General features: G+C 42.5%; 1 protein-coding gene across 1 annotated transcript in view; it reads left to right on the top strand.

Annotated features, from left to right (window-relative positions):
• The window catches only part of LPCAT3 (lysophosphatidylcholine acyltransferase 3), a 38,402-nt gene extending 10,985 nt beyond the window's left edge, over positions 1-27,417 (top strand). Inside the window, 12 exon segments of the mRNA XM_028532127.2 lie at positions 21,168-21,275; positions 21,781-21,887; positions 22,448-22,541; positions 22,696-22,733; positions 23,152-23,330; positions 24,097-24,205; positions 24,903-24,989; positions 25,079-25,245; positions 25,859-26,006; positions 26,085-26,243; positions 26,654-26,791; positions 27,023-27,417. Of these exon segments, the coding sequence (XP_028387928.1) occupies positions 21,168-21,275; positions 21,781-21,887; positions 22,448-22,541; positions 22,696-22,733; positions 23,152-23,330; positions 24,097-24,205; positions 24,903-24,989; positions 25,079-25,245; positions 25,859-26,006; positions 26,085-26,243; positions 26,654-26,770 (1,313 nt within the window). The 3' untranslated portion in view covers positions 26,771-26,791; positions 27,023-27,417.
• Positions 27,418-27,566: the final 149 nt, after the last annotated feature.

Raw genomic sequence — 27,566 nt, forward strand, 5'->3', positions numbered from 1 at the left:
CTGTGCGAACAGTTTGTCCGTTTCTCAAAACTAAACAGTTTATAGTGTCACCCAGCAAGTCCACTCCTGGTCATATAGTATATTCAAACAAATTGAAAGCATATGCTCACCACAAAAACTTGTACATAGATGTTCCTAGCATTATTATATTAGCTAAAAAGTGGAAGCAAGCCAACTGTACCCCAACTGGTGAATGAATAAACAAAACGGTATATTCATACAGTGGAATATTGTGCAGCCATAAAAAGGAATGAAGTACTGGTACATGCTACAACATGCATGAACTTTGAAAACATCATGCTAAGTGAAAGAAGTCAGACACAAATGGCCACATATTGTATAATTCCATTTATATGAAATGCCCCAAATCAGTAAATCCCGAAAGGAGATTGATGGTTGCTAGGGAATGAGAGGAGGGTTGAATTGGGAGCGGACTGCTAAGAGGTGTGGGGTTTCTTATTAGGGTAATGGAAACGTTCTGACACTAGATAGTGTGGATGGTTGCACAGCACTGTGAATATACTGAAGTCCACAGAATTGTACACTTAAAAAAAGATTAAGGGGGGACCACATATGATCACAGAGGAAGAGAGAACTGACCATTAGAGGATGTGATGCTATTATCTTTTCTCCTCCTAGAATCTTAACTGGGTAAGAACAAGTTTATTGTTTTATTTGCAGAAATACCTCCTAAGAAAAAGGTTGTACCTGCCTTGTTTGTGTGTACAAAGATTAAATTTGGCAACTCTAAAGAAAGAAGTTATCAGGACAAGTATTGGGGCAGGGATTAGAGAAAGACCAGCTAATTAGCCACTTGGCTGTGTGACAGGGCAACCCTCGGACAGATCAAGTCACAGCAGGATCAAAGAACCAGTGTTCCACTGGGAGTTCTGAGACTTACAGAATTTCCTGGCATGTGCCTAGTTTTGTTGTAGTGGTTGATTATTTTTTTTAATAATCAGGATTCATAGGACCTGAGGTTTATGTAATCTTGGGGACCTTCTTTAGGAAAAAAAATACAAAAATACCTTACAAATTTTACAAAAATGTAAGTCAGTGTGAACATGTTGCTCTCTCCCCACTCTTCCCCTCATCCCTGCCCCCGTGACCTTACAAGGGTGCTGTGTATATAGTAAATACAGGGCCTTGAAACCAGAGCTTTAGTAGCTTCTTGGAAAATCAGCTTCCTGGGAGTACTGGGTACAACTCACAGACCTTTATTTTTGTTTTGTTTTAAGATTTTATTTATTTATTTTTAGACAGGGTAAGGGAAAGAAGGAGGGAGAGAAACATCAATGTGTGGTTGCCTCTTGTATGCCAGTTGGGGAACTGGGGACCTGGCCCACAACCCAGGCATGTGCCTGACTAGGAATCAAACTGGTGACCCTGTGGTTAATAGGCTGGCACTCAATCCACTGAGCCACACCAGCCAGGGCCAGGACTTTATTTTGAAAGTTGCTACAGGCTTAATTTAGCTAAATCACATTGAAGTGGGCAAAGGCCAAAATTTCCCACCCCTAGATTAGAGACTTGAGCCTGGGACTTCATATTTTAAAACCAAGTAAAAGAATACTCAGATTTTAAGAAATCAGGTATGGAAGGGCTGGTACAAAATATTTGCCCACAAATGCAATAAATATTTTTAAAGTGACCTAAAAGAAGTACATGTATGATGCTTTTACAAATATTTTCTCTTTTAATGTATGCAATGGCCTGTGAGGTGGCTGGTATTGTCCCTGTGTCACTGATGAAGAAATTGAGGTACAGAGAATCTAAGTAATTTGCCCAAGCTGCAGAACTGAATTTCTTTTTATTTTTTTTATTTTTTAAAGGTTTCTTTTTAAAATTCTCCCCGAGGATGTTTATTGATTTTTAGAGAGAGAGAAAGCAGGGGGTGGGGGAGGTGGGTGGGGTGGAGAAACATCAGTGTGAGTGATAAACATTGTTCAGCTGCCTCCCCTATATACCCCAACTGGGGATTGAACCTGCAAGGTATGTGCCCTGACCAGGAATCAAACCTGCAACCTTTTGGTGTACAGGATGACATTCCAACCAACTGACCCATCTGGCCAGGGCTAGAACTGAATTTCTACACTAGGTTACTCTTGATCGGAGTCCAGGGATGTTCTACAGGCATACCTTAGAGATACTGCAGATTCAGTTTCAGACCACCGCAATAAAGCAAGTTGTAATCTTTTTGCTGGTGGAGGGTCTTTCCTTCAATTTATTAAACACACACACACACATACACACACAAGCCCTGGCTGGTGTGGTGCAATGGATTGAGTGCCATACTACAAACCAAACAGTCGCTGGTTCAATTCTCAGTCAAGGCACGTGCCTGGGTTGCGGGTCAGGTCCTCATCAGGAGGTGCACTAGAGGCAACCACACATTGATGTTTCTCTTCCTCTCGTTCTCCTTCCCTTCCCCTCTGTCTAAAAATAAAAATATATAAAATCTTTTTAAAAAACACCACCACCTATGAAGTGCAATAAAGCAAATTGCAATAAAATGAGGTCTCCTGTACTCCATCAGATAATCTAGCTAGAAGCTGCCACCATGTGGTTTACTAACTTAAAAATAATTAAAATGTGATAAAATACATTGTATATAGGCAACAAGGGTGTCACTTTATACCTAGTAAAGGCATTTTAGTGTCTTAAAGCACCTCAAAGTCAATCTGGACATCTCATGTCCCTGTTCCAGTAAAATGAAGACATGCCAGTCATTAGCCTCTTTTAGCTTTAACATTCTTTCAATCTGTAAGTTTGTAGAATTTTATCTAAAGTAACAAAATAACTATGTGACCATTTGAATAAATTCTAGTACTATAAAAAATACTGTGATCCAGGTGTTCAAATGTAAGGATAATATCCTCAACACCTCTGTTGCCATCACACCAGACTTGAAAGGCTCCTGCAAGCATGCCGCTGATGGGCGACACTTTCCTGGGCTAGGAAGCTGGTGAGGACCTATGAGAGTCTGATTCCTGTGGCGTGGCAGTAAAGGGGATTATGGCATCAAAGTCAGTCCTTTGCTGTGTCTTAACTTTTCCGCTTTGACCACAGGTTTCACTAGTCAACGCATGTATATATTAGTTACTAGCACTAAGCTTAAGAAGGCCTTGCTTATTAAGAACACTGACTGAAATGGAGCAAAGAATTTTTTTTTTGGTTGACTTGAGAGAGAGAGAGTAAAACATCAACTTGTTGTTCCACTTATTTATGCATTTATTGGTTGTTTCTTGTATGTGCCCTGACCGGGGATCAAACCTACAACCTTGGTGTAGCAGGATAATGCTCTAACCAACTGAGCTACGTGGCCAGAGCAAAGAATTACTTTTGGTAGGACTGTGGGGCAGTTTAAGTTTAGATTGTTTGGTTGGGTTAAGTGACTAAAAACTAATATTTAGAACATTCATAATAACCCTTTCTCACAAGTAACATCCACTAGTTTACCTTTAAAATATCCCCCCTGTTCTTTTATTCTCAGGTCATTTTATTTTATTTATTTATTTTTAGAGAGAGGGTAGGAGAGAAACATGGATGTACAATTGGTTGCCTCTGACACACCCCCAACTGGGGACCTGGCCGCAACCCATTTAACGTGCCCTGACTGGGAATCAAACCAGTGACCCTTTGGTTTGCAGGATGACACCCAACCACCGAGCCACACCAGCCAGGACCATTCTCGGGTCATTTTGATCACTTGTTTCAGTTTCCCTGAATCTTATACCACAATTGCCAAAATGGTTGAGATACTCAGCTGGAGTTAACTTTCAGAAATGAACTGCTGTATTCTTACTACACAGTATGAGTTAGGGACATGGTGTCCCCAAGGATTAGATTAACAAAGAAAGTATGGGAAAGCACCTACCTATAATATTAAAATGAAGTCTTTACATGCTTTTAGATAGGAAGATAAGCAAATACAAACATGGGTGTGCATGTGTCTATTCACAGGTGCTGGAGTATAGATGGTTATTGAGAAATCAAAAGAATAATACAGCTGTAGTTTTAAAAGCACAGAGGTAGTTATTACTGACTCATGGGTACCTGCCAAGTGCTAAGTAAGGCATGTAGCAAGAATGTCAGAGTGGAAATCAAGTGATGTGGATTCTAATTTAAGCTGTGCTCTATTAACCTTGGGTATACTAGTCGTCCCCTTTGGGCCTTAGTTTCTTATCTGTCTAATGAAGGGTTTGGAGTCAGTGATTTCTAAGGTGTCTTCAGTTCTAAGAATCTATATGTCCAATGAATAACCATTCAACATATGACTCAGCTCCAGCTAGAGAGGATTGTGAGAATGTGGAGGTGTATTGGCCTGTTAAGTACCTAGTCAGTTACTTATCACTTAAACAATGTCAAGTAGGGCCTATTTGTCCTTGTCTTCCTTTTCTCTGCATAGGTCTATAGCACGAGGAATTTCCACCTCGGTGAAAGAAGAGGAAAAAAATTGAGTGGCAGATCCTCAAGGCAGAAATAAAAAGTTAAAATTATCATGTGAAAATATTTGATAAAAATAAACTACAAATAATCCATGTTCAAAAGCAGTCCTATTTTATATTCTAGTCTCTGATTCTTGGGAAAATTTAACTGAAATTTGATAAAAGAGAAGACAGATCCCAAATGTGGCCAATATTGCCCAAAGCAAAATACCCATTATCTGTGGTAACATTCCATAGTCTAGAAAAGTCACAACCTCCAGATGAGGCTCTTTTAACCGGAAGTTCCATGGTGGCTGTAATCTTGTCACAGTAAACAACCCCTACAAGCAGTGACAGGCATAGCCTCTCTTTGAGAGTCTGTGTCCTCACTCCCTGATGTCCAGCTATAAGCGTGAACTTTTGAGTTTGCCATGAGTTTCAGTTGCTCTGAGGAGCCCATTGACCATCTAAACCAGATCTCCTCACAAGACGTGAAGGTGAGGTTTAGGGAGGAAACCCGGGCCACATTGCTGAGGGTGAAGAAAGAAATGGGTGGACAAGAAATAGAGGTGGTGGGCTAGACCAGGATTCTAGGACATTGACTGCACAAGGAATAAGTGGAAATGAACAGTAGCTAGAAGCAGCAGCAAAGGGACAAGGTGGGTAGGGAGGGCTAGAAGGGTGACGAGGAGCGCCTGTGCAGTGCTGAAGGCAGAGGAGATAATGTGCGAAGGGGCTAAGTCATGGGCTTAGAGGTGAGACCGTGGGTTAGAATCCAGCTTCATCAATTGCTAGGTAATCAGCACAGGTTAGATAACTACTTTGATTTGTTTGCTTACACATAAAATAAAGACAATAATATTATTATTTACCTCATATAGTGGCTATGAAGATTAAATGGAATAACGTATAAAGTGCAGAATTCTCAATGCATGATACTAAATGTTCAATAAAGGTTAGTTTCTGGTATTGATGATAATAGTTATTATTGAGAAGAAAAGAAGTAAATTAGCAAGAAAGATCATAAAGGAAGTTCCCAAATATGACTGGTATGGGTAGAATTCAGAGGATTGGGACTAAAGGCAAGGAGGAGGTGTTTAAGAACAAGGGAGGGACCTCTTTCTTTGAATCTAGAGGAAAGGATAAAAATATAGATTTCAAGCAGAGCTTCTTACGTTTTCTCATGGACAGTTCCCTCAAGTCCACGGTAGGAGACTAAATAAATGTGTGCTCTCAGAGGCTCCAGGGTATTTAGCATAAAGTAGCTGTGAAAAGACAAAGTCTTGAAGTCTCATGTTGTATATTTAAAATGCAGGTACAACTTTGCATTCCATTTTGTATCATTTGTTTTAATATGATTAAGTTCCCTACCAGCTAAGTTACTTAAATTTTTTCCTGGAAAACATCTAATAAAGTGGATGTGCCGCATTTGATCTTGCAGCTTCCATCAGCTGCCCCATATGAGCAGCTCGTGCTTGATACATGTAAATCAACGGTGATGTTCTAAATCAAGTCAGAGCTCTCTGCCATGTTCCTATATAATACTAACTTCTGAAGAAAGAAGAACGAATAATGTTCCATAGCTGAGGAACTGCCCACTTAATGTTTTCAGTAACTTTGTCAAAAAGAGAGCATTGTCTCTGGTTGATTGATTCTCTGAGGTTGGGCTGTGTGTTCCCTCACGACCCCCATCTCATTCTGCCTCTCCCACACCGCCATTCCACCAAGAGGTGGCCCACCTCGCCTGTTCACTGAGGAAATTTAGGGTCTTATTGTCATTGTCCTCATCGGCCTTTCCTATTTCTAGACCAGCCTCCGCCCTTGCCCTCCAGTCTCGAGGAGAACCAGGTTTTCTTCGCCTAAGGGAAATCCTTCTTCCTATGGCTTAGGTCTGTCCTTTTCCATTCCACTGTTTTTCTTTCATAAAACACGTATGGGTAGAACTTCTCCTAGAGCTTTTTCACTTCACTCAGTGGCCGCACTCACTGGCCCAAAGTTTACTGCCAAACTTCTTAAACAAATAGCTTTCCTATCCAGCCTACGATTTCCTCTTTACCCACCCACTCGCTTGTGCTGCCCTCCACCCTGTGTCTCCATGTTCATCATGCTCTGCTGTTTCCAATTACGGATGACTTCATTTTGAAGTTCAGTGTTGCCGTCCTCTTCCTCACCCTTCTTAGTGTCTGTAACATTCAGTGTTTTTACTCCTTTCTTACTGAAATCGCCTTCTTGCTTCTTACATGTATACTATCCCAATTTACCTTCCTGATTTTTTTGTTTTATCTCAGTTTCTTTTGTTTACACTTCCTTAACCACAGGCATTTTTCCAAGACTCAGCCTTGGCCTGCCCTTTTGTGGTCTGTCCCATTGTGAGCTTATCTTTTTTCCTGGCTCCAGCTGTCACGAGCAGCCCCACCACCAGTGCCAGCTTTCTCCTCCAGCATGTGTGTCTCTGCAGTGGCACCAACTTCTTTCTAACACCTCTGAGACGTGGAACCTTGAGGTCAGTGGTCTTCACATTGGGGTCCGTGTACCCTAGGGGTACACAGAGACTTTCCAGGAGGTACATAGGCATGGATAAGTGGATCCATTTCCAGATTTTCGACTTCTAGATGAATTTCTTTCTAAAATTGATATGCCTGGAACCGTCTGGTTCTTTCCCAGTTCTCTTATAGTCACCCTTCACCAGCCGGAAAAGGGAGAAAAAGGCATCGTGGGTTCTTCCAGGGTGTGAAAATTCCATAGGACACCATAAAAGTAAAGCAAAGAGGAGCAGCCCCTTATTTTATTCAATTAACAAACTCATGACAGCCCCTCTGCTTACCTATCCATCATAAAAGTAGAATTCAAAAGTAAGATGGTTGTCATGAGGGAGAAGTATTAACATACTTGTTTGAGTTTAAAAATGAGGTTGGCCCTGGCCAGGGTGGCTCCCTTCACTGGAGCATCGTCCCGTCACCAAAAAGTTGTAGGTTCGATTCCTGGTCAGGGCATGTACGAGAAGGCAGCCAATCAATGTTTCCCTCTCTCCCTTCCTCTCTCTTTAAAAGCAATGAAGAAACATCCTCGAGTGATGATTTAAAAAACAAAAATAAAGTTAGACCTTCTTTGACAGAAAGTAAGAATGATCAGGCTGGTTGGTTTGCCATTTGGATTACATGGCAGACATTTTCAGTGTGTACTTAAAACAGGTCTTCAGTGAACTTAACAAAAGCACACATCATTTGCTGTTGTTATAATTACAAGTGTTAGGTGGCAATTTAACCACATGAGAGGGGATTATATGGTTTTCCAAACTTATTTTAGGGGCTATTTTATTTTCCTGTTGGATCAGTTTCGGACTCTGCCTGTTTTCCCAAACGTTCATTTTTGTTCCTGTTTCTCCCCTGGGGGGAACCAGTCTCCAGGTGACTATTCCACACTCTTTCCTGCCCCTGTTTCTTTTACTATATTATCCCCTCCCTTGGAATGAAATGCCCTTTCCTTCTGTCTTCTCTGTTGATCCTAAACGCTGTGGTCATTGCTGATTTCTGTCCTCTCCAACCACTCCAACCTTGGCTATTCCGTGCAATTAGCACTTATAGAACATCATTGTTTGATATTCTTCTCTATCTAAAAAGCTCCTTAAGAGTTAAAAGGCATCCCTTACAATTTCTAACACATCCCCCTTTTTGCCTAATGCAGTGCTGACCACATAATGGATGCTTAATAAATATTTTATTGACTGTCTAGAATACTCATTTATTAATTCTTTCATCCATTCAACAAATAGTTTTGAGACCTTTTTTGTACCAGAAACTGTACTAGGTACTGGGGTCCAGTAAGAGGAAAAAGAGACAAAAGCCAGTGCTTTCAAAGATTGATAAGTGAGTAAAATATATAGTATGTGAAAGAGCAAAAAGTGCTGAGAGGAAAGTATAGCAAGGAAAAAAAAACAGGAAGTGTGATTGGTGGCGGCTGTGGAGAACACGTGCAATTCTAGATAGGATGGTCAGGGAAGGCCTCACTGACAGGGTGACTTTCTAGTGAGTATCTAAAGTGAGAGAGGCTGTAAGGAGGGATTTGAGCATATCTGTAGAAAAAGCACTCCAGGCAAGGAACCTGTTAGGTGAGAGCTACAAGGCTGGATCTGCTTGATGTTGCTGGAAGGAACAGCTTTGTGGCAGGGGTGGAGCAGAGATTAAGAGATGAGTCAGAATGGTGGGGTGGGGAAGGGTGAACAAGTCTATAGGTTCTTGTCAGACTTTAGCTTTTGTTGAGTGAGACTGAAGGCTGCCTGAGGGTTCTGAGCAGAGGAATGAGCAGATCAGACTTATGTTGTAATAGATTCCCCCTGGATACAGTGTTAAGGATAGACTGAAGGGAGGCAAGAGCAGAGGCAGGGAGATCAGTTAGAGGCAACTAAAAATTCGGGCCAGAGATGGTACTGACTTTGGCACATGGGAAGAAGTGGTCAGATTCTGGGTTTATTTTGAAGGTAGAACAAACAGGATTTGCTTACTGATTGGGCCAAGGGTAGAGGGAAGGGAGGTCAAGAATGATGGCAACGTTGCAGGGTTTCAGCCCAGAGTGAACAGAAGGGTGAGTTGCTGTTTGCTGAAATGGGGAAGGCTAAGGCAGGGGCAGGTTTAGTGAAGGACATGTCAGTGGTTCAGTTTGGGACTCGTTAAAGTTGAGATATCCATTAGGCATGTACCTGCCCAAGGAGTCAAGTAGGCTATACAATACAAGTGTGAAATTCAGGGAAAGGTTTAGGCTAAAGATGAAAATTTGGGAGACATCAACAAACAGATGGTATATATTTAAAGCCATTGGACTGGATGAGATCACTGGGTACTTCACTGTTAAAGCACAGGTGAAGTAATCTCACATTTACTGAGTGTCTAATATGTACTAGGCTTAATATACAAATCCTAAGCTAGATTTTTATTTTACTGATGAAACTTAGGCCCAAGAAGTTTAACTAATCAACCAACCTGAGGTGACAGCTAGTAAGTAGCAGAACCAGATATTCAAACTGAGATCTGTCTTAATACCAAAGTCAAAGAGAACTAACTGTATGGGAAAACATATTTGCCAATGATACCTCAGACAAGGGTTTAATCTCCAAAATATAGAGAGAACTTACGCGACTCCACTCTAAGAAGATAAGCAACCCAATTAAAAAATGGGCAAAGGACTTGAACAGACACTTCTCCAAGGAGGACATACAGGGGATACAGAGACACATGAAAAGATGCTCAATATTGCTAGCTATCAGAGAGATGCCACAATGAGATACTACTTCACATCAGTCAGAGTGGCCATCATAAACAAAGCAACAAACAACAAGTGTTGGAGAAGTCGTGGAGAAAAGGGGACCCTAATGCACTGTTGGTGGGACTGCAGACTGGTACAACCACTATGGAAAACACTTTGGAATTTTCTCAGAAAACTAAAAATGGATCTGCATTTTGACCCAGCAATTCCACTGCCAGGATTATATCCTAAGAACCCTGAAACACCAATCCAGAAGAACCTATGCACCCCAATGTTCATAGCAGCACAATTTACAACAGCCAAGTGTTGGAAGCAACCTAGGTGCCCATCAAATGGTACCAGCAAATGGTACATTTATTGATGGGCAAAAAGCTATGGTACATTTACACAATGAAATTCTATGCAGCAGAAAGAAAGCAGGAGCTCCTACCCTTTGCGACAGCATGGATGGAACTGGAAAGCACTATGCTAAGCAAAATAAGCCAGGCAGTGAAAGACAAATACCATATGATATCACCTTTAACAGGAACCTAAACAACAAAACAAGGAAACAAGCAAAATATAACCAAAGACACTGAAATAGAGAACAGGCTGACAGTGTTCAGAGAGGAGAGGGGAGGGAATTTCAGGGGAAAAGGGAAAGGGTTTACAGGAACAAGTATAAAGGTCACATGGACAAAAACGAGGGGGGTGGAAATGGGAGGGAGGTGGGGAGGGCTGGGTGGGTAGGATGGGATAGGAGTAAAAGATAGAAAATTGTACTTGAACAACAATTAAAATAAAATTTTAAAAAGATAATTATATTTTTAAAATACCAAAGTCATGTTATTTGAAGCTTTCAGTGCCTTAATTTAATAGTACGTTGCATTTTAGAAAAACTGCTCTTGTCAAGTCATAATCAGCACCCTTGTTTTTAAAAATATGATATTAATCCTCTTTTGAAAAGCAGATGAAAGGGAAATCCCTTAGTCATAGATTGTCACACAGAACAAAGATTAGATTCAGAAACTTCGATATCCACTTGCCCCAGCATTTCTCAGAGGCCTGCTTCATCTCCTTCTAATTTTAGGTAAATGTGTGTTTGTATAATTTTGTGAAACTTAGAATATTTTAGACACTGTGCTAATGTGCATGATCTCCTTTGGTCTTTATAACAGTTCACTGAGGTAGGCACTAGTAATATCCCCATTTCACAGGTGAGGAAACTGACACCCAATATCAAACAGCTATTATATGTCAATCACTATTAGTCAATCTGTCACAAAAAGTATACAGGATATTGTGCTGTGGGAGACTCAAAGACATAGACCTACAGGAAAGGAGATTGTAAACATGAAAATTTTAATACAAAACAAAAAAATACAGAATGACATATTCTAGTATATATTAATTTGCCAAATGAGACTCTTTGTCCTAAATGCCATTCATTTAAGGCATAATAAATAGAATTATGAGTTCACTGTGGTCAGAGGTAGCCTTAGGGAAGGAGACACTTGAATTGGGTTTTGAACAGTAGATAGCATTTCACTTGGTAAAAGTGTGAAGAAGGTATTCCACACAAAGTAACAGGCATGAGCTGAAGTCTATGAACAAAAGATATGTGTTTGGGCAAAAACAAGATCAGTTTTAGCTGAAGCAGAGAAATGGAAGCCTTAGTAGTTTAAAAGATAGACCTTGAATCTTAGGCTTAGGAATTGGCACTCTGTTGAGTAGTCAGTTGGGAGTCATTGATGGTTTCTGAGCAGTTGCTGAAAAAGAGTGCTCTGGTGTAGGATTACTGGGAGTATGAGGCTGCAGGCAGAGATCAAGTAGGAGGGAATTGCAGGAGTTTAAAGGTGGGTGCCTGAGGGCTTTAAATGCAAATGCAACCAAGAAAAAGGGGGGGCGGGGCGGTTAAAGGACACCACCAAGAAGGAATCAACAGGATTTGATGACAAGATACAGGGAACCAAGGAAACAGAAGAAGTGAGACCACTTCAAGCTTTTGAATGTGGCTGAATTACCTGGAGAATGCTAGCACTGTTCCATGAACAAAAGAAGAAGCCAAAAGAAGGCTGATTTAGGAGGAAAGTCATGTTTTGTAGAGTATAAGATTGTATGAGACAGCAAACTAAAAATGTCCAGCCAGGAAGTAAGAAATGTGGAACTGAAACTGGAGAAGTTAGGATTAAGGATGTAGATTTGTTTTTGGCATAAAGATTGTATTAAGTTACATGACAGTAGATACAGTTTCCAAAGCAGCAACATAGTAAGAATAATTAAGACCAGGAATGAATCCTGGAAGTCAGCCATATTTAGAGCCAGAAAAAAGCCTTCGTTGAAAGAGACAGAGAAAGGTATAGATGGATGCAATCTATTCAAATTGTAGTTGGCCACCATTTGCCAGTGAAAGTAAACACAGAAAGTAAGAGTAAACATTTAGGAACTTCCATAGCAATTTGACAGTGTCATATCCAAACCCATGACTTTGTATTTTACAAAAGTATTAGTCCACACTGACTAGATAGCTCACTTGGTTGGAGCATCGTCCTGATGTGCCAGGATTGCAGGTTCAATCTGCAATTAGGACACATGTGGAAGTCAACCAATAAATGCATAAGTGAGTAGAACAACAAAACTGATATTTCTGCCTCTCCCCCGCTTCCTTCCTCTCTCTCTCTCTCTCTCTCTAAAATCAATAAACATATTAAAAATAAATAAGGTCCACAACAGATGGGAAATTTTAAAAACTGTCTCTACCACTGACTGAGAAGTGCTAGGTTAGAAGATAAAAAGATAATCAAGGAGGGGTATATGAGGGAGACTAAAAAAAAAAAAAAAAAGAACAGAATTATCTTCTGGAGGTGGGCCTCTTGTAGAGACTTCCCCTGCTAGATGAGTTTTGTTAGGAACCCATCTGTCTCAGTGTATCAGCTGGTGTTGTGAGAGGTTTCATTCAGCTTCAGTAAATTTTTTTTGAAGACTCTTCCAAAGTGTTTGCCCATTTCATGATGGGTGACTTAGAAGTGCACCTGCTGAGTATTCAGCAGTTTTTGACCAAAAAGCAGCATGTCCCCCATGCCTCACCTGATATCACCCCAAGTGACTCTTTTTTGTTTATCCTGATGAAAAATCCTCAAAGGGAAACATTTTGCCAATGTGGAAGAGGTAAAACAAGAAACAGGATAAGCACTAAAAGGCATCAAAATCGACAAGGTCAGAAACTGTTTTTGAAGAGTGGAAAAAAGTCTCAATAGGTGTATTGCATCAAATAGAGAACACTTCAAAGGTCACTGAAGTTTAAACATGTAAGAATAAATACATAATTTTTTATAAATGAATTCTGGTTTTTTGGGGGCCCCCCAACATACCCAAAAGAACTCAAGATATATGTTTACACAAAAACTTGTAAGCAAACATTCATAGCAGCCTTATTCATAGTGCCCAAAAAGCACAAACCACCCAAGTGTCCATCAACTGATAATGTGGTGTGTCCACTTTGGAATATTATTCAGCCATTAAAAAGAATGACAAACTGGACTTCTGGTCAAGATAGAGGTATAGGTAGACACTCTTCACCTCCTTGTGCAACCACAAAAAGAACTGTAACTAAATCTCAAAGCAACAGCCAGAACTGTCAGAAAATCAAACTGTATGGCAGTCTTGACAACCAAGGATTTAGAGAAGCCACATTCATCCAGACAGGGAGGAGGGGCAGAGACATGGAGACAGACAAAAAGGCAAGGTGTGGCACAGAGAGGTAGCAGCAGTGGTAGAACAGGCATGGGCGGTCCCGTGGTCATGTGTGGTGGATAAAAATTGGGAGGGATACCTTGGGAGTGAGCAATCCCAAGGCCAGACCGCACAGCCCGGGGCTCTAGCACCAGAAAGATAAATCCCCATAACTTCTGACTATAAGAACCAGTTGGAGTTGGGGTGGCAGAAGAAGTTGCCAGGTTTTGAGGAAACTCTATTTAAATAAAGACCTGCACAGTCTTAAAATGTAAGCAAAGCCACTCATTCTGGGATTCACCACCAGAGCAACAGCTGGAAGGGAGCCAGTCGCATACAGGGAGTGGGTGAAGTTACTGGAAATGGGCAAACCTCCAGAAGCCAGACAGTAGCACAGTCCCCTCTCCAAGCCCTCTCCCCGCACAGAGCCACAGTGGTGAAGTGGGTTGCCCCACTCTGACAATTACCTAAAGCTCTGCCCTACACAATTTATAGGTGCCTTTTCAACAACAGACCACACTACTAAGACAAAGAGTCAAAGCATCTCTACCTAACACACAGAAACAAACACAGGGAGGCTGCCAAATTGAGGAGACAAAGAAATATGGCCCAAATGAAAGAACAGAACAAAACCCCAGGCATAAGAACTAAATGCAACAGAGATAAGCAACCTATCAGATGCAGAGTTCAAAATACTGGTGACTGGGATGCTCAAAGAACTCACTGTGTATAGCAATAACATAAAGGAAGAAATGAAAGCTATACTAAGTGAAATAAAAATCTACAGGGAGCCAACAGTGAAGGGGAGGAAGCTGGGATTCAAATCAATGATTTGGAACATAAGAAAGGAAAAAGCATTCAATCAGAACATCAGGAAGAAAAAGGGACTCAAAAAAACATGGAGAAGCTTAGGAACCTCTGGGACAACTTTAAACATACCAACATCTGAGGTGCCAAAAGAAAAGGAAGAGCAAGAAATTGAAAACTTACTTGAAAAAAATAATGAAAGAAAACTTACCTAATTTGGCAAAGGAAATAGACATACAAGTCCAGGAAGCACAGAGAGTCTCAAACAAGTTGGACCCAAAGAGGACCACACCAAGGCACATCATAATTAATATGCCAGAGGTGAAAGATAAAGAGAGAATCCTAAAAGCAGCAAGAGAAAAGCAAAGAGTTAATACAAAGGAGTTCCCATAATACTATCAGCTGATTTCTCAAAAGAAACTTGGCAGGTAAGAAGGAACTGACAAGAAGCATTCAAAGCAATGAAAAGCAAGGACCTACAACCTAAATTACATGAAATGTTAAAGGGACTTACTTAAGAAAAAGAAGATGGTCAAAACTATGAACATTAAAAAGGCAACAAATTCACAACTATCAACAACTGAATCATTTTTAAAAAACTAAGCAAACAACTAGAACAGGAACACAATCACAGAAATGGAGATCACATGGAGGGTTATCATCTGGGAGAGGGAAAGGGGAGAATGGGGGGAAAGGTACAGGGAATAAAAAGCATAATTGGTAGGTACAAAATAGACAGGGGGATATTAAGGATAGTATAGGAATGGAGAAGCCAAAGAATTTATATGCACGACCCATGGACATGAACTAAGAGTGGGGATTGCTGGAGGGAAGGGGAGTACTTGGTGGAGGGGAGCAATGGGGGGAAAATTGGGACAATTATAATAACATAATAAAATACGCTTTAAAAAAGACTGAATAACTGATGTATGCTAAAACATAAATGAACCCTGAAAACATGCTAACCGAAAGACCCAGACACAAAAGGCCCAGATACCCAGCATACGCAAATTCCCAGAGACAGAAAAGAGATTGATAGTTGCCAGGGTAGGAGAGAAAGGAGAGGGACTGCTGACAGGTAAGAAGTTTCTTTGGGGGAGATGAAAACATTCTGGAATTAGATGGTGGGGGTGGTTGCACAACCTTGTGAATGTACTAAAAAACACTGAATGCTACACTTGGAAATGGTGAATAGTATGTGAATTATCTCAATAGAAAAATAAAAGGAACAGGAATACTATATTTCTCATAACCAATGAAAGAGAAGCTTTCAAAGAAAATGAAAATAAAGTAGCGCAGTTGAGGAAACCAGGGAGGAAGACAAGACTGTTGGACTTGGGCAAGATAAGAAGGCAGATTAAGGCAAAACATCAGTCTATCAGCAGCTGTCAAAGTGGAGTCTATGAACTCCTAGGGGAGTCCCTTTTAACCCTTAAGGGGATCCATGGCATAAAAATTATTTTCATAGGAATACTAAGATGTTATCTGCCTTTTCCACTGTGGTGACATCTGCACTGATGGTGAAAAGGCAATGGTGTGTGAAGGCGCTGGAGCCTTAGTACAAATGAAGGCAGGGGTACCAAAGTGCACTAGCAGTCACTGCCATGCACTCACAGTCAAAAAACAAGCCAGTTTCACTGAAGAATGTCCTTGTTGAAGCAGTAAATAGTGTGACCTTTATTAAAAATCAACCCCTGAGTACATACATCTTTTTAATATTCTGAAGAAATGAGAAATATACCTACAGCATTTCTGCATACTGAAGTACATACTGAAGGCTGTCTGGGGGCAGAGCTCCCCAGCTTGGGTTGCATGTTGAGTTAACAGTTTTTTTCATGGAAAACCATTATTACGTGAAAAAATGACAAACTTAGGCACGGATTATTTAGACTATCCTCACATTTGGCAGTAGTTTCTTAAAAATGTACAGCATGAGCCTGGCACTTCAAGGAAAATAACTGACAGTATTTGTGGTCAATGATAAAACTCAAGCTTTTAAGTGAAGATCAAAATTTTGTAAAACTTGTATCCACTACCATCAGCTTGATAACTTCCCAATACATAAAACTTTTCTGCTGGAAATCAATGGTAATAGTAAAAGATGTGACTGTTTTTGTTTGTTTTTTGTTTTGTTTTGATACTGTATTATAATAATGTATTATCAGTATTTGGAAGATCTGCCTAAAAAACACAACCAATATTTCCAGATGACCAATGCATGACACTACAAAAACCATGCCTGGGTAAAAGATCAATCAAAGCCCATGAGAGACTACTGATTTTCATTTAACAGAGTATAGGAAGTTCATTGATATGGTTGCTGCAGATCCCACCTCGCAACTCACCTTTAAGAAACTACTTACCTGCCCTGGTTGGTGTGGCTCTAGATTGAGCATGGTCTGTGAACCAAATAGTCGCTAGTTCGATTCCCAGTCAGGGCACATGCCTGGATTGCAGGCTAGGTCCTAGTGGGGGCCATGTGAGAGGCAACCACACATTGATGTTTCTCTCCCTCTCTTTCTCCCTCCCTTCCTCTCTCTCTAAAAACAAATAAAATCCTTAAAAAATGTATTATTTTTAAAAATTTTTAAAAAGAAACTACTTACCTGTTGAGGTTTGGTATAGTGTCAAAGAAGAATACCCAAACTTATCTGAAAAAGCTATTGATTCACTTTCCAGCCATATATCTGTGTAAAGCCAGGTTTTCTTCATATATTTTAACCAAAACAATATATTACAACAGATTAAATGCAGAAGCAAGTTTGAAAATCCAGCTATCTTCTAAATATTGAGCTAGAGAAAGGCCAAAAATTTGTACACATGTAAAACAATACCACTCTTCACATAAAATGGTTTTGTTTGTTTCAGGAAATATAGTTGTTTTCATTAAAAGTATGCGTTTTTATGTAATGAATTAGTCATTAAATATTTTTAAATTTTCTTAGTTTATTTTTGAATACAGTAGATATTGATAGATAGTGGCCACACTAACAGAGCTGTTTGGGGTCCTCAGTAATCCTTCAGGGTGTAAGATGATTCTGAGACCACAGAGTTTGGAAACCGCTATATATGCAGTGGGTGTTACATCAACTCTTCTAGTGTTTGAGGTGGTTTTCTTTTCTGTAAAAAAACTGACACCAATATCCCACTAAGCCCACATATAGCAGTTCTAATTCCATATTCTCCTTCACACTTGCCAAAACATGCTCTATTTTCCTTCTTTTTTTTTAACATACTGATTTTAGAGAGAGAAGCATCAATGTGTTGTTCCACTTATTTATGCATTCATTGGTTGATTCTTGTATGTGCCCTGACCCAGGATCAAGCCTACAACCTCAGCTTCTCGGGACACTGCTCTAACCAACCAAGCTTCCAGGGCCAAAGCATGCTCTATTTTCTTTTCACCAGTCTTACAAATCACTGACTAATCAAATGAGGTCATATCCTATTCCTACAGAGCCCAGAAATAGCTCTACATGATGAAAAGGTAAATAAATTTACCAGACTTTAATGAAAAAACAGCTCATTTCTGTTTCTTCTAATGAAACCTCAGAACCTCTAAGATTAATAAGTAATTTCACAATGATTATACCGAGAATAAGGAGTTCCACTAGCAACTAGGTTGTGGTAGATCCTAGTCCCTGACTCCAGCAGCTCTCAGACCTGAGTTAATGTCCAGACTAGAGAACACAGCGGGATACACTCCATGTGCTAGAAGACCTGAACCCTGAACAGAGCCAGGCTCCATGTATCGCAGCAGTCTGCTTTAAGAGCACAGCATTTGAAATGCCCTAGGTGTTGCTCTTGAAATGCTCCCATTCTAGTGTGGGTTTAGGGGATAGGTTAGGTCACCATCCTGCATGTGGTAATTAAGTTTCTGAAGACCTCCTTTAAACAAACAAAAGGGAGAAAATAGTTACAGTATTGCCAAACAGGTTCTTAAAAACCTCCCAACCAGGTTTATAAAACAAACCTATGCCTGTTAGGTGCTATTAAAGGAAGGATAGCAACACTCAGTCATCAAGCTGAGAATTCTGTCCTCAGGACCTAGCAAGTGCTGCCACCTTACACTGGGATTTTAGTAAGATGGTGCTTCTTAACCCTAGCTGCACATCCGATCACTCAGACCTGCTGAATCTTACTCTGACTGGTGGGGAGGAGGTACTTCCATTGTTTTTCAAGATTTTCAGGTGACTATAGCCAGTATGTGAAGCATTGGCTCCCACAAAAAAGCATGAAGACTCAGAAACACCTTGGGGGACAACACTCTCCAAAAAAAAATAACACGTCCCTAAAGGGGTGACTGGGCAGCCAGGCCTCAAAGCCTGCTGAGCTGAGCAGCAGCCAAGAGCAAGGTTTGATGTTTACACACTCAAACTCAGCTCTGGTTGTCACAGCAACTCACCCCAGCACAGTTCCTTCTTCCCCTTTGCTGTACTCTGTTATGATCTTAAGGTTCTTGGTAACCTGAATGGCCTGCTGCATTCTTTTTCTTCTTCTGCCAATTGCTCCATCTTATCATGCGTTTACTAGTAGGCAATAATACTTTACCTGCCTGTGTGGAACTCAACAACCTCCACTCACCCAAAATACACCTGAACAGGAAATTCCACAAAGGGCCTCGAATGCCCACAACAGACCCAAACCCTGGCTCTTGTCTTATATCTTTTTTTTTAACCTTTAAAACAAAGTTAGGTTCCTAAGGCCTGCATTAATTAGAAGCAGGGAAAACAACTTTTCTTGGCAGGCATAGTGAAAGCTCAAGAAGTGACTGCTGATCCCTGAATAGGAAGAAAGTGGGCAGAAAAGCCCCAAGAAATGGATACAAGAACTCAGAATGCAAGACAGTGTAGGCCCTGCTAGAATCAAACAGTTTTACACAACTCAACAGGTCATAAAGCCATCATGACTTTTAGAATAATTAAGACCCAGATCACCCAGAGAGTTAAATGATTGAGCTATTATTACACTCAGTTTACAGGGGCAGAGTAAGGTGTGCTGCGTTATTTAATTTCAAGCATTCCAAATGGTTCAGGGTTTTGGTGATTCCACCTGGTTAAGGGTTTTAGTGCTTGAAAAGGTTAATAACTCTTAGCTATCCAGGATTTGTTTATGAGTACTCTAGATAATTAAGATATACCCTGTTTATTACTTCTATTCATTTATACCCTGATTCCTAAAACATTAAAAATAAAAAGCAAAAGATTTAGGCAGCCAGATCTTATTCTATATATTTTCTAGTACTTGGCTCTGGTTCTTAGCAATACCTGTCGACAATGTGGCATTCCGGCCCTGCCACATCTGATATGCCCTATGCATGAGACTTGATCCTATTTCTCTGCTCATTCATCTGACTGGGTTATAGCTATCTCCCTCTCCCTCTCCCTTGAGCTAGTAATCCTATATCATTTCACCTCAGATAGCTAGAAAATAAACCATCACATGCCACCTTGACCCCCGTTATGTGATCTACAAACAGAATACCTGACATATAGTAGGCACTTAATAAATATCTGTTGAATGAATAAACCAGTAATCCACAGAGTATCTATAAAATTAGCTACTTGCATGAAGCTATAAATGTGTTGAAGAGTCTAGCCCATTATGAGAAGAGCAGTAAAAAAAACAAAAAAAAAAAAAAACCAGCAAATCCTGGCCCCAGGATATACTACAATTTAAAAACTAGGTTACATAAGTACATAGGCTGTGATCATAAGTTTTAAAAAACAGTATGGGGCCCTGGCTGGTATGACTCAGTGGATTGAGTACTGACTTGCAAGCCAAAAGGTTGCTGGTTCAATTCCCTGTAAGGGCATGTGCCTGGGTTACGGGCCAGGTCCCTTGTTGAGGGTATGCAAGAGGTAACAGATCAATGTATCTCAATGTGTATCTCACACATCACTGTTTCTCTCCTCTTCCTTCCTTCCCCTCTCTCTAAAAGTAAATAAGTAAAATCTTAAAAAAAAATAAAAAATAATGGGGAAAAAGACTATGACATAGCCAATTATACAACAGGATTATCCACTTAATAAATAATTAATTGAGCACTTAGTGCATGATGCTTTTCCAAGCACTGCAGAGTTAACTAAACTCACAACTGTATTGCCAGTAATAAACTAACTGCAACCTGTAATTTAAAAGCAAGAACTGCAGCAGCCATAAACCATGAGCAACTCAAGGCTCTAGCAGACATTTTTCTGTTTACACTCAACAGAGTTATAACTCAGTGGACACCGACACCCAGATCTCAGTATGCGGAACATCCACACGTGTCCTGTGAGTGCTATGCAACTGTGTAAACAGTCAGCAATCCCAGTGTAGCCTTATGTTCATTTATGTTTATCCTATTAAAAATCTGGCTGATAGCCCTGGCTGGTGTGGCTCAATGGATTGAGCACTGGCCTTCGAACCGAAGAGTACCTGGTTTGATTCCCAGTCAGGGCACATGCCTGGGCCAGGTCCCAGCAGGGGCACTCAGGAGGCAACCACACATTGATGTTTCTCTCCCTTTCTTTTTCCCTCCCTTACCTTCTGTTTAAAAATAAATAAAATCTTTTTTTTAATCTGACTGATAATGCTTTACTAGGAGGACAGGGGGTAGAACTATAATAGATCATAAAAGTATAAAACAGTGTTTCTGGGCACAATTGGGTACCCTCAAGTCATTGTATCATTAAAGAAAAATGTGAGAGAAAATTCCTGGCGATATTCAATAAGCTATAAGAGAAACCTAGCCTTAGGGGCCAGTTTTGTATTGCCTCTATATAAAACTACTGTCTTTAGTTTTAAATGTGTTTTTACAAAGAGACTTTTGATTTTGGGGGATATTGTTATTATCTTCTCTGTTGACATCCATATAATGTGTTTTTCCTCTCTGGGCTGAATTTCATGCCAAATAAACGTCAAAAACAAAATTGGGAGAAAGCACCAGCCACAAATAACCCTCTTCTGATCTCCCCTCAGGTTACCCCTTGGCTTTGTTTTATCGGCATTACCTTTTCTACAAGGACAGCTACCTCATCCACCTCTTCCACACCTTCACAGGCCTCTCGATTGCTTATTTTAACTTTGGTGAGTAAACTGAGTTAGCAGTGGCGCTGGGATTAGAGGGGGCCTGGGAAGGCACCAACTTGAACTAAACTTCGGGAGAGAATTTGGTTGATAGGGAAGTTACATTGCTCTGCTTGCAAAGAGTGGGTTTGTATGGACAGGAACTCTGCTTCAATTCTTTCATGTCCGGTCATCTCCCAGATAAAACATTTTGAGAGTGGTCACCCTTGCCAGACCGCATTAGCAGGGACGCATCAGCTCCTCTCCGCTGTGGCTGGATGACAGATCCAAGCAGTGTCCTCAGGAGCAGCCCCGAGCTCAGACATTCAGAAATACAGTAACTGCCTGACAGTCCCTTTTGTTTATACAATTAATTTCCTTCCTTTCTTCCAGAACATGAGACCATTTTGACAAAAATATCCTAATATCAAAATAGTTTTTCTTTATGTATTCTCTTCGTGTTTAGAAGTCTCAGGATGGGCGAGAATAAAAAAAAAGTCTAAAATTTGCTCTCTTCTGCACGCAGGAAACCAGGTCTACCACTCCCTGCTATGTGTCATCCTTCAGTTCCTCATCCTGCGACTAATGGGCCGAACCATCACTGCCGTGCTCACTACCTTTCTTTTCCAGATGGTAAACATCTTTCCCTTGGCAGCTCAGGTCACAGCTGACAGCAGTTCGGGTTGGGGACAGGTCAGGGGCTGTGGTGTAGAAAAAGCAGTGAACTGGGAGATCCGATTTCTAATCCTTTCTCCCGGTAACACTTAGCAGTGTGACTTTACGTAGGTCACTTTACACGGGCTCCAGGTGTTGCACCTGCCAGTGGCAGTGACAGTACTTTACCTGCCTCAAGGAAGGGGTGCCAGCTAATCATTTGCATAGGACTGTGCATTAAGGTTCTTTGATTCTGAGGGGAGTCACTGGAAGGCAAGGCAGAAAATCAACTTAGAATGAGCTACAGAACCTAAGCATCCAAATGCTCAATTTAGCCCTCATTTTGCTGAGAAACCTGAGGCAAGTGTCTTCCCCTTTAAGTGTGTCCACTTACAGGAACTTCCTAAGGCCTTTAATGATGAGAACAGGAGCAAGGAAAAATGAAAAAGTACATTGGGGGGAAAAAAGAATACATTAGATTTCAGAACAAGGAGAAAATAAATCATAGTAATAATGGAATAAATGCTTCCCTCTCCTAGGTCTACCTTCTTGCCGGGTATTATTACACAGCCACTGGCAACTATGATATCAAGTGGACAATGCCTCATTGTGTTCTGACCCTGAAGCTGATTGGTGAGTGAGGGGTCACCTTCCCCTTTACACCTAGGCTCCTCCCCATCTGACCATAAACTTACTCTGCTTTCCCCCAACACTCCCGCTACCCTCAGTCCACAGGTCACATCCTCAGTGTACTCTCCCTCTACCCACACCTTCTCTCTCTGCTCAGGTTTGGCTGTTGACTACTTTGATGGAGGGAAAGATCAGGTAAGAATGATTCCTCCAAAGAGGTTAAGGAACTAAACCGGAAGGAAGGAGAAAGGCTGTTGTTACCAAAAGACTGAACCCAAAGACCAGGGGCAGAGCCCCTCCCTCACCCCCAGCCTGTGTGATCTCCATCCCAGATAGCACTGAGCAAGGATCGACTACTGTAACTTGCCCGGATCCAGCTCTTACACAAAGTCCAGAGGTCAATGCCAGCAAGGCATTTGGAAAGGCAGCAGCAGCCAACTGTTGCTACACACACTTGTTTCCAAGGGAAGCAACTGCTTTTCTCCGTGCCATCCTCTCAGCAATGGCTGTCTGAAGAACCAATTCAGTGGGCCAAAGGGTGGGGAACACACAAACTGGCTCTTGCGGGGAGATTCAAGGCTATCCTGAACCATTCATTCTCTTCTTGGCATAGAATTCCTTGTCCTCTGAGCAACAGAAATATGCCATACGTGGTGTCCCTTCCCTGCTGGAAGTTGCTGGTTTCTCCTACTTCTATGGGGCCTTCTTGGTAGGGCCCCAGTTCTCAATGAACCACTACATGAAGCTGGTGCAGAGACAGCTGACTGATGCACCAGGGAAGATACCAAACAGGTAATTGCCCCTCTTGGTTAAGACCTCTGTGTAGGTGTCTAAAGTGACCTCTGCAAAGACAGCCCTGGCTGCACTCCCCAGCATGGCCCTGGCTCCCAGGCCCATGCCACAAGGCCCTGGACTGGCGTGACAGGCACCCTGTACCTGCTCACTGCAGGCAGTGGGCTCTTGTCAGCTTAGGTCACTTCCAGGCCTCCAGTCTGACCCTGTAGTGCAAAAAAAATTTCCCGTTCATGCCACAGGAGTTTGCCTGAACCAGTCAAGTCCCTGCCTTTAAAACCCATTTTCTCAGTTCAAAAAAAATAGATTTTAAATACATATAAAAATATATCACAGTAAAAAATTTAAGTTACCAGAGAAATCCCTTCACTGAGAATGTGTCCCACCTGTGTTTGAGCACCGGCTCAACCAGAATAGAAAGGAGTGGGTTCAGAATTGGCCGTTATCATCCACGCACTGGGTGTTCAGTCCCGCTGCAGACTGAGAACACTGGTGAGACGCTGCGGTCAGTAGTATTCCTGAGGGGAAGCACCAGACTGGGACACACTGCTCCTCCCCCGTTGCCCTCCCTTCCCTGTGACTCTCGGAGGTTTACGTTCACCCTTCTCGTACCCAAGCACGGAGAGGAGGCTTTCCCCAAGACCGAGTAAGGACACTGGGCAGTGGGGCTGCTCATCCCTCCCACATGGATAGCCCCCCTCCATGACCTGTCACAGGGTGGAAGGAGTGGCCTCTGCACACTGTGACCCCACTTGTTCCTTTCCAGCACCGTACCTGCTCTCAAGCGCCTCACTCTGGGCCTTGTCTACCTGGTGGGCTACGTTCTGCTCAGCCCCCACATCACAGAAAGCTATCTCCTCACCGAAGACTATGAAGTGAGTGGCTGCTAAAGCAAGAGCAGTGTGACTGCATCCAAGATAGAAAATGGACAGGCAAGGATCCCTGTAGGTAGCCAAGAAGCATACCGCCGACAAATGCATGTTGGTTTTGCTCTAGATCTGTGAGAGTTGATGTCAATGCCAGCCGGGCCTGGACATGCTCATCAGCCAGCACTGAACGACCTTCGCGGGCACAGGGCTGTGCCAGGTGCACTCTCAGCACCCCTTGCCACCCCAGGAGCAGCTCCTAGTTTGCTGTATTACAGTCCAGCATAGCAGCTTCTGGTCCTCTCCAGCCTGTTTCTTCTCTTGATAGAGTGGGAGCTTCTAGGGAATTCAGAATCCAAGGGAGGGGGGGAGTGCTGGCTTTTGTTCCCGCCCACCTGAGAGGCTTGCAACAGTTCCATACTCACTCTAGATAGGTTGTCTCCTTAAATTGAGCATGAATACATAAAAGTCCCTCAGTACTTAAGTGTCCCAAGTGCTCAGTACTTCAAAGAGGAGTTAAGGACAATGCTCTTTCCGGGACTCTCCAAGGGAGAGGAGGTGAATGGATGTTCACTGGCCTCCCTGCTCGTCCTCTTAGCCTATTGCAGAGGCAGTCAGGCAGACCTGAAGCAGTCAGCCACAGTGTGGAAAGGAAGAACACTAGGGAAACTCGCCTGGCCTCACACACCTTTGTTCTTCTCTCAAGAACCACCATTTCTGGTTCCGCTGCATGTACATGCTGATCTGGGGCAAGTTTGTGCTGTACAAGTACGTCACCTGCTGGCTGGTCACAGTAAGTAGCAAAGAAGAACCAGGGCATAGGCAAGATGTGGAGGACCTGGGGGGAGAGTGGCAAGGACCCTGAGTCAATCCTTCCCGCAGGAAGGAGTGTGCATATTGACGGGGCTGGGCTTCAATGACTTTGATGAACATGGAAAAGCAAAGTGGGACGCCTGCGCTAACATGAAGGTGTGGCTCTTCGAAACCAACCCCCGCTTCACCGGCACCATCGCCTCTTTCAACATCAACACCAACGCCTGGGTGGCCCGGTAAGCTGCAGAGAGAGGAGGTCTGGCCCTGAGCTTATGCCTTCCACCACTTTTCCAGATTTGAGGGCAGAAGTGTATCGTCTCCCCTGTCTTTTCTCACTTGGCGTAGAATTTCCCGTCCTTCTCACATGTACACCTACACACTTAGTTGTGTCCCCACTCCTACCTGCTCCCCCCAAAACCATTCCTGTCATCATTTGAAAAACAAAAGCAAGATATGTAAGTGCCTTGAGTCCTGGGCCTTAACCCCAATTCGGCCACTGGTTTTACGTTCTCCATTGACCTGTTTATGAATATCTTTGTTATTCATCCCACCACTGGAGTGTAGGCAGGAGTAGGAAACCAGCCTGCCCTGTTCACTGCAGTTCAATGCTGGGTGTTTCATAGGTACCAGTCATCTAAGGGGCTTGCCCAAGTTCACCCAGCGAAGCCTTAGGTCTGTTTTCTGTCTCTAAACTGAGCCTTCACTGCCTAGAGCTGATCAGACAGCACTACGCCCCTTACTCCAGGTGACCCCAAGTGGGAGCCAGCCACCACCACTGCACTCCTCAGGGCACGGAGAACCCAGAGGCAGGGTAGTGCGAACGAGGCTCATCCTTACCCTTTTCTCCAGTTACTTCTTCAAACGACTCAAGTTCCTTGGAAACAAAGTACTATCCCAGGGTCTCTCGTTGCTATTCTTGGCCATCTGGCATGGCCTACACTCAGGATACCTGGTGTGCTTCCAGATGGAATTCCTCATTGTTATCGTGGAAAGACAGGTAGGCCTTGAGGGTGGCGGGTGAAAGGGGACTGTGAGAAGAGGCAAGGCACAGATCACCTCTTCCCTTCCTCCCCAGGCTGCCAGCCTAATTCGGGACAGCCCAAGCCTGACCAACCTGGCTTCCATTACTGTCCTGCAACCCTTCTACTATTTGGTGCAACAGACCATCCACTGGCTCTTCATGGGTTACTCAATGACTGCCTTCTGCCTCTTCACGTGGGACAAGTGGCTGAAGGTGAGTGAGGGGCTGCCTGCGAGGACTGGGAGACCACCGAAGCCTCAGGCAGTAAAGGCTATGCCCTATTTTGCCGTGTATAATGCACACATTTTTGCCCAAGTTTTTGAGGGAAAAATAAGGATGTGCATTATATGTGCGTAGTACCTGAAATACTTTGTATCTGTTCTTGTATTTTATAATTATTTGTTACAAAAAATTCTTGTACTATAATAGGTTGAAAAATATATGCTAAAATTCCTCTGTAATACAAAAATCAAGTATCCAAACATAAATAGAAAATTGAATTAAAAAATTAAAAGATTTTTTTTCCTGAGAGTTTGGGCAGAAAACATGGGTGCACATTCTACACAGCAAAGCATGGCATCCCATGCCCGTGGGCCGCTTCGGTGGCCTGTATCTCTCCACAGGTGTACAAATCTGTCTACTTCCTCGGCCACGTCTTCTTCCTGAGCCTACTATTCATACTGCCTTATATTCGCAAAGTGATGGTGCCAAGGAAAGAGAAGTTAAAGAGAATGGAATAATCTATTTAAACTATTTTCCTGGTAAGTTAACATCCCTTACAGCTAAACTGAAACTACCAGGTTACAGAACCCGGCAGTAGACTGGGGGAAGGGGGTACACTGTTGGAAATTTGTGGTGAATCTCAAGGTAGCCTGGCTTCTAGGAAACACGATACGGAGCACTAACTTAACACGCCAGGAAGAAGCTAGAAGGGCTACAGACCAGGGACTAGGAGTAATCTGACCAACCTGCCAATCTAATTTCTTCTGCAGGTGGCCTAGAGCAAGACTGGTGCAGAATCGACTTGTCTCCCTTTCTACACTCCCTCGCCCCAGAGCAGAGAACACAGAAGCCAGGGAGCAGGGACACGTGACGCTCCCAGCTGTGCCTCTGCGGACAGCCAAGTCTTCATTTGGGCCAAAGGGGAAACTCTTGTGGGAGGAGTGGAGGGGCCCATGTCCCCCCTCGGACTCCCCCATGCACGTTGCCTTATCTCTCCCCCTCTAGCCAGGAATCTGTTGTGTTTTTCTTCTGCCAATTTACTATGATTGTATACGTGTCACTGCCGCCACTCCCCCCATGGGGGGGTGGGGAGGGGCACAAAGCCCTGCCTGCTCCACTTTTTCTACCTTGAAACTGTACCAGATAAAATCACTTGTTTGTTCAATTTTTCACTGCTAGCATTCCTGGCTGTCGTTCAGGCACAGTTCTCCGTGCTTGCCACGGCACCAGTCATCAGGGCCGTCTTCTTTACAGCACAGCAGCTGCACGAGTTTGGGGCTAAAGCCCAGAACCACACTGCACACACTGTAACCT

The sequence above is a fragment of the Phyllostomus discolor genome, chromosome 2 (genome assembly GCF_004126475.2).
Source record: "Phyllostomus discolor isolate MPI-MPIP mPhyDis1 chromosome 2, mPhyDis1.pri.v3, whole genome shotgun sequence".
In the NCBI taxonomy this organism is placed as follows: domain Eukaryota; kingdom Metazoa; phylum Chordata; class Mammalia; order Chiroptera; family Phyllostomidae; genus Phyllostomus; species Phyllostomus discolor.